Source organism: Trachemys scripta, chromosome 19, assembly GCF_013100865.1.
Source record: "Trachemys scripta elegans isolate TJP31775 chromosome 19, CAS_Tse_1.0, whole genome shotgun sequence".
Lineage (NCBI taxonomy): Eukaryota > Metazoa > Chordata > Testudines > Emydidae > Trachemys > Trachemys scripta.
The window spans coordinates 15,632,394-15,648,184 of record NC_048316.1 but is presented as its reverse complement, the minus strand read 5'-3'; the positions used below and the strand labels follow the sequence as shown (position 1 = coordinate 15,648,184).

The following is a 15,791-nucleotide window of genomic DNA, read 5'->3' as shown; positions in this document are numbered from 1 at the left end:
GCCTGCTTGGCCGTAATGCCTTCATCAAGCGAGATTACGCATTGTCTGTGGGGATGATTATTCCAAAAAATACATTGGGCAAAAGGATGAGGGGATAAAGGAAGGGGGGAGAATCTGAAGTTTCTAGTGTCAAATCTTTTTCAATTCTCCCTGCTCCTTTGGGCAGGGAAGAAAAACAAACCCTACGTTTGATCTGGGATTTTTATCCGAGAGAGGCAGGACGCTTTTCAAATAATCGTAGGACTATAGATAAAGTCTCTCTAAGGAGGTGTTCTAAGCAAGAGGTTTAGTGGAGACAAGATTTTCCCCATTTTCTTAATCAGCTGGGGCGTTACAAAATCAGGGCCGCGTAATTTTCAACTTTTTGTTTTCACACCAAGCGCAGCCCAGTTGAAATGAAAATAATGAATTGGAGCAACCCTGAAGGAATGCAGCTAATATGGGTCTTAAAGTCCGTTCAAACTGTTCCGTTTTATCCCCTCTCCCCCCCCCCCATCGCTCTCCAGTGTGTTTCTCCTAAAAGTTTAGGCGCTGACACGAGTAGGGGGAAAGAAGGGACGAGAGAGAAAATATTTGAAGCGATTCGACTCTGTGGAAAGAAATTGACATGATCAATTTTGTTTCTCTCCCTTCTGAAAAAAGAATGGGCTGGCACAAAAACACTGCCAATCAAATAACCCCCCACCCCACCCCCCTCAGCATTTAGTTCAAGGTCTTTACTGTATCTGGGAGCTGATCATCTTTGGAAACAACCCCCCCCCCAAAAAAAAAGGTGCAATGTTTCGACTCAAAGCTGCTTTTCACGGGAGGGATTGTCTTGTGTACCTTGCAAAGTGTCTGAGATCTATCAGGCCGGGAGTGGGAGATGTGTGAATGATAGAAAAATTGAAGCAGAAGTGGTGGTGGAGGGGTCGCTTTTAATTGTTGGATTGCAGCTTTAGACTGTCAACCTCAAACGCCTCAGGCATGGAGAACTTTTCTAGTGGGAGGCCGGACGAATAGTTGGAGGGGACTTTTCATTAGGCGGGGGCAGATGCTGGTGCGCCTTGCCTTATTGGGAGAGAGATTTGGGATCCATCATGTATCTGGCCGCATATTAATTATTATTGGAAAAGACAAAACAGGAGGGGAAAGTGATCAGAAACCTGTATTTGCTTGGGAATTTGTCTCTCTGGCTGGTTTTCCAACGGGGATATTCTTTTTCGTTGGGGAGGGGGGTCCTATTTAAGGGGAGAGGGTTTGGGAGACCTGATTTTGGTTGCAACCAAGGTTTTTTTTAAGAAAGAAACGCTGCAAGTGTAGTTTTTTTTTTTAAGTTTTCCGTGATTTCCAGGAAAAGTCCTTTTACAGATGCAAACAAAAGACTCCGCAAAGCCCTGGCGTCATTCCCTGCTGAGAAGGAGTTTTGTTCCCTTCAAGTCCCAAAGCAGCCACCTTCAAGGGAAACATTTGCTATTTGTTCAAACTGTCCCGGGTCAGCGGGACAATCCCCCGTGGGGAAGCCCAGGCTCCACCTCGCGCTAGTGGATAGCACCTGGAGGGGGGGGGCGCAAGCAGCTCGGTGGCAAACGCCCCCGGCGCTCAGCAGCGCCTTCGAAAGCAGGGCCCGATCCTGCCAAATGTTTTCCCTGGAGGCAACTCTCCCGTGGCAGGAGTTTTGTTTGCCCAGGGGCGGGAAGAAGAAAGGGCCGAGGGGAAAAGGACCCCGGGAGTCAGGTTGTTTCGAACCTGCCTTTCCTCGGTTAAAACACGAATGATGAGCCAGCCACACCGGGCAACCCAAGAAAGTGCCAAGCGAAGGTGTGTGGGGCTGGGTTCATAGACCACGGCGTGATCTTTGCCCGGATCCTTAGGAGAGGTGTTTACACAACTTCCCTTGGCCTCCTCCCACTCCACCTGGCTACTGACTTTGCTCTTCCCCGGATTTGACTCCTGGGTTACCCCTCCCCCACGCCAAAATACCCCCAGATCGGTGTGGAGGGTCTCCTAAGACAAGAGAGAAGCGTGTCCCCACGTCTGGAGAGGAGCAGTCGGGACTTCCACGGGCCAGGCGCTTGGGGGGGGGGGTGGTAAAACAGGAGAAAGCCCCCTTACAAACGTGAATAGGGTTTAAATGGCAGCGAAGGAAACTCGTAAAAAGGCAGGGGAAGGGGGTTGTAGCGTTTGGCTGTGAAGGAGTCAAGGCTGGTTTATATCCACACATACAAAGCGGTTGCGTTCGGGTCTTTGTGGCCATTTATTCCCACCAGGCACATTCGCACTGCACTCATCTCTCTGCTCCCCGCCTTTGGGGGAGGTTAATTTTCAACCTGCTTCGGGGAGAAGTTTGGTCGGCGGATTCAAACAAGTGACAGAGAGAGAGAGATCCCCTAAAGCGGGCCAGCGGGAGAGGCGCGGGCGCGCTGGAGGCTGGGGAGAAGGGTTTCTTGGGTTATGGGTTTATTGGGTCCTTAGTCATGGCAAAACCTCCCCTGATGGATTGAGAAAGGGGGCAGGCCGGGGGCTCTGGGCTGCCCTCCGGGGGGATAACGCTGGCGCGTAAAGATTCCTTCCGCTGAAGCCCCGTGCGCTGGGGAGGGAAGTTGTCTACCCCCCGGAGATACTTTCCCAAAGTTTTCTCACCCCCTTCCCCCCCCCCCCTCCAGCCTTCCCTGCAAACGAGGCCAAGCCTAGGACTGAATTCCCAACCCCAACCCCTATATATGCCTGTGCGTTTGGAAGCTGCTTTCTGCTATTGGTCCCTCCGCCCCACAGCAGTGCCCCTTCCCCTGTTCGTGAATAAAAGAAAGACGCTGGAGCCTATCACAGCTCACTTGGGGCTCTCGCTCTTCCTACCCAATGCGCCAAAGTTAGGCGCTTTAACTTCCAAACCTTCCAGCTGACATAACCCCCCCTCCTCCCCATCACCCTCCTCTCCTGAAGACAACCATCCCCTAAGCGATCACCAACTGCCACACACACACACACACACACACACAAAACAACAACAACACAATAAAACAGAAGGGGGGGGGGAATCAGTCCCCCAGAAGCCCAGCCCAGCACTGAGACCACTTGGGATGTGGCCGCTTCTCCCTCTAGTCGGTGTGTTACATTCCTGAAGAGCGTAATCTCAGTCCAGCTGAACCACATCGCTGGAACTTTAAGAAGAATTTCTGGGGGGGTGATTTCCCCCCCCCCACCCCACTTTCCCTGTCGGAGCAAAAGACTTCCCCGTTGTTTGTGAAGAAGAGTCCTGCGCCTTCCCGGAGGGAGAAGACCGAGCCGGCTGCGGCAGCTCGCGGGACTTCGCTTCGCTCAGCCCAGAAAAGGGGGTGGCCTGGCTTTGATTTGTGTGTCTGTTTGAAACCCAACCGCCCCAGACTGACTCCGGAATGGCAACTTTACCAGGGACAGTTCCCAGAATGATGCGCCCCGCGCCGGGACAGAACTACCCCCGCACCGGCTTTCCTTTGGAAGGTAGGATTTTATGGGTATTTTAAATGACTCGTTTCTAAAGAGCCGACCGCTGTGTGGGGACAGTTCCCTCCCAGCCAGGGCCATAATGCAGCATTAGCGTCCAGGGGGAGGTGAACGTGCAGCAGACGGTGTGATCCCCCCTAATTACCCTGTAACTTTCAACCCTCATTGAGTTGGGGGGCAGATCTCCTCATTTGATTTTCTGAGGCAGCCGGTGGTGATTCTTTGCCCGCTAATTGACTTTAGCTAGTGTGGGGTGGTTTTTTCCCCCCCCACTCATGCCGGTTTGTCTCTCCAAATCTCACACCCTTTAGAGGGACACTCTTCCGAGCTTCTCCCCAAACTTTGTGTTCCGTTCCCGATCTGGGTCGCTTCAAACTTCCGAAGCGGCTTTCCCAGAACCGGAGACCGGAGCCAGCCCGGGCTCCAGGGAGGGGAGGTCACTGCTCAGGGTTGAAAGGGGCCCATTTGCAACTGCCGCCCAATGTTTGGGGGCTTTTTAGCTCCCGAGAGGCCCCTGAAGCTGTCAGACGAGGTGTCATTCCCCCCACCTCGCAGCGTTGCTGCATTCAATTCTCGCTGTATCTGCCTTTGCACTGTGTGTGTGTCTGCACATTACTTTTAATACTAGTATGCTTCCTCACCCGCCTGCTGGTGTTTAGCAGAGGCAAATTCAGAGTGGGACCCCTCTCCCCGCATTTATTAAACCAGAGACGCTCAGGCAAGCCGTGATCAAGTGGCCAAACTCAAAGCGATGGAAACCCACGCAGGCTGCAAAACACACAAGCTAGGGGGATTTGCTCAAGTGCTTTTCTGTAGCAAATGAAGTAAAACAGACGGCCAGGGAAAGGATCAAAGGATTACAACAATATTTGCACAACATGCCTGGGAATAATGAAAAGAGAGAGCGGCCGGTGATTTTAGTACCTCTTGAATGTAAAATTGGCCACTCGAGTGTTCTCTGTCGCTAATGATGTAGCCAGCGAGTGCCGGCCGAGTGACTTTGAATTAGTAGTGCATGCTTCTTATTAAATCGGGAGGCGATTTCTCTCTCTTTGCAAAGAGAAACTCGGCCCTATTACCCCCTCCCCACCATCACCTCTTCGCAAATTATGCAGCTGAGTTCTTCGGTGTTTTCGAGACTGTGAAATTGTATTAATCTGCAAGATATACATTGCCAGATATTAAACAAATGGGGAGGGGGGTATCGGACCGGGATTAGAAAGCCTGCCGCCCCCATGGCCCTGAAAGAAAATGCGGCCGACTTTGTCTTAGGATCTCGTACTCCTGTTCTTCTTAGGATCTTGTGACGGATGCGGGCTCCCTGCAAGGTATTCCCGGTTAAAACGGGGCCACCGCAAAGAACCAACATTGTGCTGGCACCGTTCGCTGTTAAAATATGAAGACGGTTCCCATCGCATTGCTTCCTAGAAAGTAACAAAAAGATCCTCCTCCTTCTCCCCCAGATAGACATAAAGCAAAGAAAGAAGCAGGGTTTTTTTACGAGGTTATTTTAGCAGTGTGTGTGGGGGGGGTGTTAATGCGCTTTTCTGTGGTATGGATCAGGCACTAAAAAAGCGCAAGGGAACTTTGGATTAAAACCGTTTTAAACACCGTTCTATGGCCAAGCTAGGTTCGTCGGTTTGCAATAGCATTTAAAATATGGGGACCAACAGCCATATAACGGTGATAACACATTGGTCGTTTTGGGGAGGAGAAGGGTGATCTTTACGGATCGATAGAAAAACGTGCGCTTATTTTCGTCAGAAGACACCGAGCTCGACAGGCGAATATTGCATTCGCTGTCGATTCTATGGCTATATAGAGGAAAATACAAAGAGATACAGGTGGCAGATGGACATATAGGGATGCAGATGAAAATACAGACACAGATCTATAGAGACAGAGAGAGAGGGAAAGATTTAGAGAAAGGGATCGAGAGAGATCTACAACCATCCTAAGAAGCCCAGGCGATATTGAGACAAATAGAAGCACGTGTAGCTAGAAGGGAGGGGGGGTTACATAGGCACAGAGATGGTCTAGCTGTCAGTGTGCCCCTGACCCAACTTTTCTCCTCTGATTTCTAGTGTCGACTCCTCTGGGCCAAGGCCGAGTGAACCAGCTCGGGGGGGTGTTCATTAATGGGCGACCTTTGCCAAACCATATCCGCCACAAGATAGTGGAGATGGCCCACCACGGCATCCGCCCCTGCGTGATCTCCCGGCAGCTGCGAGTCTCTCATGGCTGCGTCTCCAAAATCCTTTGCCGGTATCAGGAGACCGGCTCCATCCGCCCCGGAGCCATCGGAGGGAGCAAACCCAGGGTGAGTGCAAAGCCAAGCAAAGGCAGCTCCGGCCAGGGCAGCTCTGACCCTGCTGCTGTTGAAGCCAATGGGAAAATACCGCCCCCCCATCCTCCTCCCATTGGCTTCAACGGCAGCAGGATCCGGCCCTTGTTCAGCGATCCCCAGATGGAGCCCAATTCCCCCAAGCAGCATCGCTTAGGAGCAGCCTTCTCGGATGGGCCCATCGGTATCAACACATGGCTGCGGTTCGCCACGCAATTCCCACCAACTCCGATTTCCAATGCACTGAACGCACCCACTCCCCCATCAGTACCTGGGCCCCCAAGCTGAACCCAAGAAGCCAAGAGGCGCCCCCACCCCCCGTTAAAATGCATTGTTTGGATGAAATGTATCTGCAGGGGCGAGGGGTGGGAGATGAGGAGAGAAGCGGTGCGGGGTGGAAGGCAATGAATACATTAGAATGATTGTCCACATGCAACAAGTGGGGCACACTCCAGCATTTGCTTCGGTTCCCTGTGCCTCCCGGGGGGAGCCCGTTTGCATTTCAGGGATGCTTTACATGGGGTCAATCGGGGTGTGGTGTGGATGTGAGTCTAGATCTCCCCTAAATATCTCCCCGGCCCCCCTCCGGATACTCGATCTCATACACACACCATGAATCGACCCTTGTCAATTTCAAGCGAAGAGCTTGGGACAAAAGAATCTTTGGCATCAAGTTGTTTCTTGGGGGGGGGGGTGTATAGGCAGATTTAACCACCGCCCTTTATTTGGAGTGAAATATCTTCCTTGTTAGACCAGAATAGTGACCTCGATGGGAAATCTGAGTCTAGGAAAGTGTATGGTTCTTTTTTAAATTAAAAGTGATTTTTCCCCTCTCTCCCACCCCCCTCTCCGTTCTCTGCACTTACGCACCCCCTCGTCCCCCCCCCCCCCCCCCCCCCCCCCCCTTCCCTCCACTTCCCCCCCCCCCCCCCCCCCCCCCCCCCCACTGATCTCCATTGATCCCAAAAGCAGGTTGCCACTCCCGACGTGGAAAAGAAAATCGAGGAATACAAGAGAGAGAATCCGGGGATGTTTAGCTGGGAAATCCGAGATAGACTCCTGAAAGATGGGCACTGTGACAGGAGCACTGTTCCCTCAGGTGAGAAGGCAGCTTGGCAAGAAATACACACACACAGAGAAAAAAAACATCCCGATAGAAATAGATCTAGGGACATGATTATCTGCAGCCACCACAAACTGACACCCAGCCTGTATCCAAAGGCTACACAACATCCTCTCAGGCGCTGCGTCCAAAAAAAGAAGTGATGTGTAAAAAAAAAAACCTAAAGGTTCCCTAGAAAGGAACCTAGAAAGCAGGAAAGTGCACATTTAAATTCTCTCCGCAAACAAACAAATCATGGACCAAGGCAAACATCAAACCCGTGGTTGAAAGGAGACCAAGTTTAGGACACTGTTGAGACTTTGCCTGTTCCGTCCCACAGCAAAGGAGCCGCACAGAGTCTAAAAGGGGTGGACAGGGAGCACCCGCCAGCATCCTGGGGTTTCTCTCAATCGCCCCTGGGTGGGTTTCTGAGTTGCTCGGGGGAAGAACGATTTTCTCCCCTCGATGATGTCCAGAGCTGATGTGGGAGGAATTCAGTTTAAAATAAATTAGCAGAGGCTTGGGGCACCAAGGGCTCTCCCGTCTCCCCAGGACAAACCCCCTCCCGACGCCCAAACTTCCCTCCGGGGAAGTAGCTCAAAAGCAGGAGTTTCAAGGAAACCAGCAGTGGGCCCGATTCTGAACCCCCGCTACCTATACCCCCATCAATCTCCCCTTGACTTCAGGGAGGGAAAGCAAAGGGGAAGGGGATGCCGTGTATGTATTTGTGTTCTCGAGAGTGGGAGCGTGGGTGGGGTAAGTGGGTATATCCGTGTGGGTACCTCTGTATGTGGGTGTCTGCAATTTGCACGTGTGTGTGTGATAAGTGTGCATTTGTGTCTGTGTGATGGGAGAGAGGTAAGTGCATGTGGGTGTGTGCTACATGCCTATTAGCGTGTGTGTAATTGCCTGCATGCGTGTGATTGCACATCGGTGAGTGCGAAGTGTGCATTCGTGTTAACGCGGGTGTCGGTGTCGAAGCTTGTGACCTGAGGTGTGCACGTCTGTGATCGGTGTGTTTGTGCAAGGAGAGTGCGTGAAACGCGTGGGAATTTGTGTGTGTCGGTGTCTGTTCCTGAGTGGGTGTGCAGATTATGTTAGTGTGTAAATGGGTAACGGTGGATTTTTAGGCTAGTGTCAATTTCGAAGTCTGTGTGTGTGTTTTTTCTGGGGATATTTATGTGTTTGTGTTTGCAAGTGTATGGCTATGTGTGCATGGAAGTGTGTGTGTGCGTGTCTGTGTGTGTGTGTGTAGTTTGTGTTCCTGGCATGTGTTTGCCGACTCGCTGCATTCTTTTGCTTTTCTTCTTGCTCCACTTTGGAAGCGTTGGCGGGGTGTCTCGCTTCGCCCCCTTTTCCAAACCAGCTTATATTTGCGCTTTTGTCTTTGACTGTCCGAGGTTTAGTGAGTTCGATTAGCCGGGTGCTAAGAATCAAGTTCGGGAAGAAAGAGGAAGAGGAGGAGTGTGACAAGAAGGAGGAAGACGGGGAGAAAAAGGCGAAGCACAGCATAGACGGCATTTTGGGCGACAAAGGTAACTCGACGGGCAGCCAGACCTGAGCTCCCCCGCCTGCATTCAGCGTCACTTGCTTAATATTGGCACTCTGTTGCCTGCTGGGTTTGCCCTGGGCCCGATCTTGCTGGCACTGGAGTTCGGGGCAAAATTCGGTGAAACAGGCCGGCCCCTGCATCAGCGAATGTCTGCAAACTTTGCCCTTCTCCACCTCTTTCTAGTGATTAAGCGGTTCAGAAATCGACACTCATGTCAAAAGTTAATGGCTATATAAGAAAGTGCTTTAGAGGCGCGTTGGGGCAAGGGATACCCCGTTCTTCCCCCACACCCTTTTTTTTTACTCCCATCACCCCAGTGTTTAAAAGAAACAGGACACAAGCTGTGCCCAGGGCCCTTTCTAAAAGGTCGAAGAGGAAAGCAGAGAAAGGCCTTAATGAAATTGTACATAGATGGGCGCTTGGAATGGGGCGCGCGTGGGGTATTAATGGGGTACCTGTATCCCATTCTGCCCTCTCCCCGAGCCATCTGAGATGCCAGAAAAGAGATGTTGGGATTTTCCTTGCAGTCACTGTGGATCAATTATTTATAGAGAAGGGAGGGAGGGGCTGGGGGGGGGAAATCAGAGATTCCTAAATGAATTTGTTAAACAGATTTTTCTCCTGCTATCTAAGTGGTCCCCTGAAACTCCGGCTGACAGTTGAACGATTTGGGCAATCAATATCAATTAGAGAGACTGGGATATGTTCTGCTTTGGGGCACCAGCAAAAGCACCGTTGCTAACCAGAGAGAGACCAATGTGGGGTAACGGTGCTCAGATGAGCAGTAGTAAGAAATCTTCCCTTTTAAAAAAAAAATCTGTTGTGATTGAGGAAAGACTTTTTAGCCCATTTGGTGTGCGGGGTGGGAAAAGGATTTGAAATGTTTGTTGAAATCTCCCGTCTACAATCGCCTCTCGCGGGTTTGGGTAAGAAGACCACGGGAGCAAACTGGAAACTTTTATAAACACCAGTTCTTGTGCCCAGGGAAATTGTAGGGGAGAAGGAAGATAAGTTTGCAGAATCAAAATGTTTGCAGCTAAACCGTTTCTAGATTTTGATTCCAAACGGTTCTGGGACCCCCCCAAAAAAGTCAATGCAAATGCATGAAACAAGCATGAAAAAGGCTATAAAATAAACAGCATGAACTGGATGTTGGGTAAATAAAAAGTTTGAGAGAGGAATGTCGTATATGCATTTCAATCTGTGTTTCTTCCCCACTTACAATGATCTTGATGGAAGGACGCGGGTCCTTTTTCACTGAAGAGAAAAGGAAAAGATCCGGTTTGGGATTTTCCGATCAGGATAGTTTCGGCTTCTAAATCATAACTAGACCCTAACTCACTGGGGTGGGGGCGAGAACCCCGTGTATTTATTTGAAGGGGAATCCGTTCTTTTCTCGAGCTAGGGATCTCACCAGCTTTCTGAGAGGAAAGGTGACCATTTAGGAAAACCTTCGAAAGGATTTCGATCATTTTCTATGAAATAGGTAGAAAGCTGAAAATTGGCAACTTCTGAAGCGTTCTGGTTTTGGTTGGTCTTTTTTTAATCCGTTGGTTTGGTTTCTGGTTTGGTTTGAAGAGATTGCGGTTTCTTCGGACGATTTGCAGTAATATTAGTGACAGAATTTAGGGTCAGAGGGGAAAAAATAGCTATTTTCTGTCACAGAAGCCTCCAAAAATTGTGTGCGGGAAGAGATCACTCCTGCAATCTTTTTCACCAGCTGTAACATTTCCCCGAGCGGAGACAATGCGGGTGACTTGGAATATCGAAATCCAGCGATTTTGTTTTGAAAGGGGGAGGGTAAAATTGGGAAGAAAAAGCTTCCAAGTGTCATGATCAAACATTACTCCAAGTTTGAAATAAAGGTGCACAAAAGGGGGTGCTTTAAGGATCCGATCCTCTCCCCCACCCCCCAACCTTGAAGATGAATTTCACTTACAAAGACCTTCAAGTCTATTGACGCTTTATAAGCAAAAGATTCCTGGCCACAAAAGCAAACAGTTTTTTTTTTTTTAAATCTAGGCTGCCTTAAAAAAATGGAGTAAAGGGTGAGTGCGGGGGGGGGGGGGAGAGCGTTGTCCATTCTCATTCAAAATTCTGCAAGGAGGAGAAAAAGTTTGGACAAAGGGCCAAGGAGGGGAAGAAAAGGAGATAAATTATTCAAAACTCCCTGCTGTTAGATAGTTTTGTAATATTATAGGACCGTCTGTTGGAAAAAGGCGAGCCGTTGGACGCTGCAAAATGTTTCGTGTGATTTGGAAGGCACCAATGCTCATTTGCAAATCAGTCCTATTGTGTCTCCGATTTTATTCCCCCCCTTCCGATATTTTTTAACGATTTTGGTTTGAGCTTATTGCTTGAAAAAAATAAATCCATGCGCTCGTGAGAAAGCTGCAAACATATTTCCCCCTAAAAAAGAACAGGGGTACTTTTTGCGGATACAGACTAACACGGCTGCTACTGAAACCTATCATATTATCCCCCAAAAAATAAGAATAAAGGGCAAACATAGCTGTCAACTTCTTTCCCGGTTACTAAGACGTAAATTAATTTCAATAAGCAAATAAATATACATTTTTCCCCAGGATCAAAGAAAACTGGTCCCGGCTTTATTTATGGGGGAAACCCCAGTCCATTTTCAAGCAAGGGCGAATTTGGGAACAGCTCGGGATTTTAAATGACACCCCCCCCCCCAAAACAAAGTTCTCAGGCAGTTTGTTCCACCGCTAGCTACTCAGAATATCGAAATAGAGCCCCCGCCATTTGTAGGAGGCCTCTGCGTGCGCCTTTTGGAACCCCTGTTTGTTTTCGGCAGCTGATCGGATGCATTTAACCTGCTCTCCCCAGTCTTTAGAGCGACGGGAGGCGAGGGGTTTGGGGTTTTTTTTTAAACAGATGCAAAATCTCACCGCAATCTAGACGTCTTTTGTTGAAGTACGAAGAAGTTTTCAATGGCCCCAATTAAAGTAACTAATAGCCCACTTCAGAGAGAGAGAGAGGGAGAGACTTCCAGTCTGTCTCAATTTTAATAATCTTTAGAGATCTCACCTCGACATAACCAAAATTGTTACTTTTTTTTTAACGACTGACAACCTCTTGGCACTTGATAGTTTCCAAGCACAGCCACAAAAGGCTCTGGTCTTTATTAAAAAAAAATGCGGGGGGAGGAGGAGGAACAAGAAGAGATAGGGAAGGGGGGGCAGAGAACTTTGTTTTGGGGCTTTTTCCTCGTGACAAATGCCTTTGCTCGATTGGGGACGCTCCTCGCAGGGAGCCGGAGGAAGACAGCCCTAAATGCTCTCCCTTTTTCAGTGTTAAAGAAAGATTCCACCCTGCGCCTGTTTCTTTCTATCATCTGCTTGGCATTTAATAATGTTAAGACTTATTAGAGCTGGTAATGAAAACTGTGGCCGCTGAATAGGGAGCTGTGTTGGAGAGGGGTGTAATAGCTCCCAGGCATGCTAAGAAATGTATTTATCCGCAATCAGTGCTCACTCTCTGAGTTCCAAGCACAAACGCTAAGTTGAAGGGTTTTAAGGCAGATTAAATTGAGCCTTTATTTCTCTGCACTTTCATCTTTAAACGGCTCACTCCAGCTAGCCCTGGGCGTATATTCATGAGGCTTCACTTCTTCTTCGTCTTCTTTTTAGCCTCGTTAAAACCGAATTGTTGTTATTTGTTGTTATTGATTGTTGTTATTGGGGTGCATTAGGGAGTGTCACGTGGTCCTGCAAATTCTCGCCCTGCAGAACGTGGGTGATGCGGATGGTGCGGGCTGTGGCGAGGATGCGGGTGGACAGTTTAGGGCGCGGGGAAGATGCCCCGTGTTTAATGAAGAAGGGCGGGGAGGGGGCAAGGCCTCATGCAAACGACCAAATGGTATTAATTGCAACCAGGCGCGGGCATCGGATTGCTCTGCAATCAATGGAAATGGGAGTGAAGGGGGTAGGGGCTGGCTCGCTCGAGGAATGGATGCGTTTATTGTATGGGGAGATGATCTGGGTGCAGCATTTAGATAGAAAAGGCATGTAAAGAACGGAGCAGGTGAAGATCAATTCTTCCCCAGACTATATAATCTCGTCAGTTTCACACGCGCGCGCTTTATCTGCATCGTCTGCAAGGGCAAAATGCACGTGTGATCAATTTTTCAAACCCTCAGCAATATATTTATCTACATATATATTAATCATATAGAGGTGTGTGTATAAAACGAGGCTACTGTACTGAGGGAAGGAGACCTGTGTGAAAGATTGAATTATATAATTAAGCAGGCATAAGAAATTGACCAGGTTACAGTCAGAGGAGTGTAGGGGAAGATGATTTCTCTGTGCGTATGTGTTCACACACAGCGAGAGATCCCGGGTGTTTGCCTGTTTCCCCATCCTGTAACCTGGTCGATTTCTTCCCAGTGTCTGTGTGTGGCACAGGGTTTCACAAATGGATCAATACCAACATTTTGCTATGGCAAAAGATCCCGACACAACTATCTGGGTTCCCGTATCAGTATTGCTTCGGTGAGGGAGGCGGGAATGATGGGGGAGGAAGGGTGGTGAAAAGAAGAATGGCAGAAAACGGGAAGGAACCATGTACAGGTGTGAACGGGAGCAAGGGAAGGGGGGTGGGTGGAGAAAAGGTGTGGATATTTAGACATTTCCAGCTCAAGGTGGTAACAATTTAATTTGGCGGCAGCAATTGCTGCTAATGTGGTTTTCGGAGGCTTGCGACACTGAAGGAAGCTGTTTTGATTGTGTGTACAAGGACCTGCCAAATTTAATTAGGCTCCGGGGGAGTGAATGAATGAGGAGAAAGAGGGGACTCCTTCCCCCTCGCCCCCACCCTCTTTCTCGGCAACATTTTTTTGCTGGCACACCTGGAAAGCGGGATTGTTTCCCCGGGTCGGAGTTGGGGAGGGGAGGGTCTCAGGCGGTTTATCAGCCAGCAATCTGCATTGATTTAAAACCAACAAGCGCCTTCTCTGTAAATGTGTGTTTAGAAGGGAAAGGGAACAGACACTTCATCAAATCAAGGGATTACCTAAGGTTGGCAATCTAATCAAACAGAGACCAGGCGGGATTTGTGAGTATTCGCAGTGAGATCAGCTCTAATAATGGGGGGCAGGAGAGAGATAGGATGGTGTCAGGCAATTCATTGGCTTTAGGCTCAGTTATTCTGTGCATATTTCAGGAGGAGAGAGAGAGGGGAAAAAAACCCAGGGAGCGAAGGGGGGGGGGGACTATGTGTGAGCACACACAGAGCTTACATGTCACAAAAAAAGCTGAGACAAATGAGGTACAACAATAAACACAGATAACAATTACAAAGGCAAACAGTGGCTTTTGGGAACACGTCGCTGCAGAACCTGGTCTACATAAACAAAGTAGGCAAATGTTTGCAAGATAAACTCCTTCCTAAATCGAGTGTGACGGGAAGGAGAGAAGAGAGGCGGCGAGATAAGGTTGGAGGGGGAATACACGAGTATAATCTAATACAAGACACTTTTAAAAAACAAACTTAAGACAAGGATGCCGGAGAGGGAAGGGGGGGAGCTCACTTCTACAGCAGGAAGAGGAATAATATAAGGAAAATGTTTATAATCCAGCATTTTGGGGGAGAGGGGGAAGCATGGATTTAATTATAGACCAGGAAAAATATGAAGCAGGTAGTTATGATCCATGATTTGGGGTGGGGATGGGGTTAGGTTCAATGATAAACCAGGGAAAGGAAAGACAATAGAAGGAATCGGTATTTATAACCCACGGATTTTTGTTTGTATGGGTGGGTGGATACATTCAATTAGAGGGCAGGAAGAAAGGAAGGCCGATATGTCTGACCTAGAACTGTGTGTGTGCATTGTTAGCAAGCCCCTGGACCCAAAATACGTTTCCAGAAAGAGTTGAGGGCTGTGACGGGGTTTATTAGAGAGCTATAGAGGGATCTATCTAAACGAGAATGGTAAATAAGAGAGTGGAGATGTCTGCAGTGTGGTTAAAGGAATTTAGATATTTACCAGTTTGAAATAAGCCTGGGTATAAAAAAAAAAGAGAGAGAGAGGGAGAGAGACATTGAAAAGATGAGACGGGAGAATACTTCAAACGAATTCATCATCTGGAGTGATGCAGGGGAGATTTAGAGACAGTATTGGGAAGTTATTTAGATATTAATAACATATTTTCCTGAGGCGTCAGGAGTGCCTCCATACGCACTTTTTTCCTCGCAGCTATTTGGCTGGGTGAAATATGGGAGACCCAAATGTTGGGAAGAGATAACACAATCAGCCTAGCCCTGGTCCTGTGACTGCATCATAGCATTAAACCCGGATTAACCTCCCCTTTCCCCTCACCCCCCCCCCCCCTTCAGCTTTCCAAATTTTTCAGTGGAATTTACATGGCAGGATTTTAAAGCACATATAACGCTACCCTTAAAGCTGAACGGTACTTACTTGAGCATTAGGGTGGGAGGTGGGGGTTGCTGAAAATTACCTTTGTTACACATGAAATAAGCAAATAAGGGACCCTCTTGAGACCTGAACTTTTGAGATATTATAGACGGGCTATTCTCCCTTGCTTAAAAAAAAAAAAAAAAAGAAAAAAAGAAAAAGAAATTTCAATCAGTCGCTACATATGCCCCCAACGGGTTTTGCTTTGTCATTTTAATCTGAACTGCGCTATGATCTAGGCTCTGGATTGGATTTGGCGGGGGTGGGGTCAGGGCTATCAATGCTTCCTAATATTGTGTGATATTGACTAGGAGACTTCAATCTTCATTCTAGCTGCCCTCCCCACTCTGGGAGGGAGGGGCGACCATTACAAAGAAGAGAGAGATTGTAACCCTGAATCCCAACCAAAACTGACGCTCCAGGCCTTTCCCTGAAAGTTCAGCTGCAAGGCTTGGGGGCATCAGGGAAGAGATCTTCAAGTTTGGGTGTCCTAGATGCTTGGGATTTTCTGGGCGCGCTTGATAAAATATCCCACCTGGCCAGAGGAAACTAACTAGCAAAGACTGGGGGGAGGACAGGTGTGTTAGCTAAACTCCCCGGGGCTGATAAGCACGCGGGGGGGGGGGGGGATCCGGTATGTCACGCAGTGGGCTGCAGAAGCAGCGAGGTTTTGTCTTTATTTTTATTACGAATCATAATTGTCACCGTTTGGTGGCTGCAAAGAATCAACCTGTGCCTGCCTGCCTCGCCTCCCGCTTGTCTTTCGAGTTCGCTGGTTGCAAAGGATGTTTCGATGAATCTGCCTTTGGAGGGGTCACTTTTATGCTGCACTTTCTATGATCCCCTTTCCCCCCCCCCCAAAAAAAAAGAAATCAGGTGCCGGCTAATGACAGTT

The 15,791-nt window shown here is 48.7% G+C and overlaps 1 protein-coding gene across 2 annotated transcripts in view; it reads left to right on the top strand.

Moving 5' to 3' along the window:
• The first annotated feature begins 3,374 nt into the window (after positions 1 to 3,374).
• The window catches only part of PAX7 (paired box 7), a 153,159-nt gene continuing 140,742 nt past the window's right edge, over positions 3,375 to 15,791 (top strand). The window contains exons 1-4 of one of the 2 annotated variants that reach the window (XM_034753640.1): positions 3,375 to 3,459; positions 5,547 to 5,782; positions 6,776 to 6,905; positions 8,315 to 8,443. In XM_034753640.1, the coding sequence (XP_034609531.1) occupies positions 3,375 to 3,459; positions 5,547 to 5,782; positions 6,776 to 6,905; positions 8,315 to 8,443 (580 nt within the window). Of the gene's footprint in view, positions 3,460 to 5,546; positions 5,783 to 6,775; positions 6,906 to 8,308; positions 8,444 to 15,791 lie in introns of both variants that reach the window. The other variant, XM_034753641.1, reaches the window with a different exon arrangement.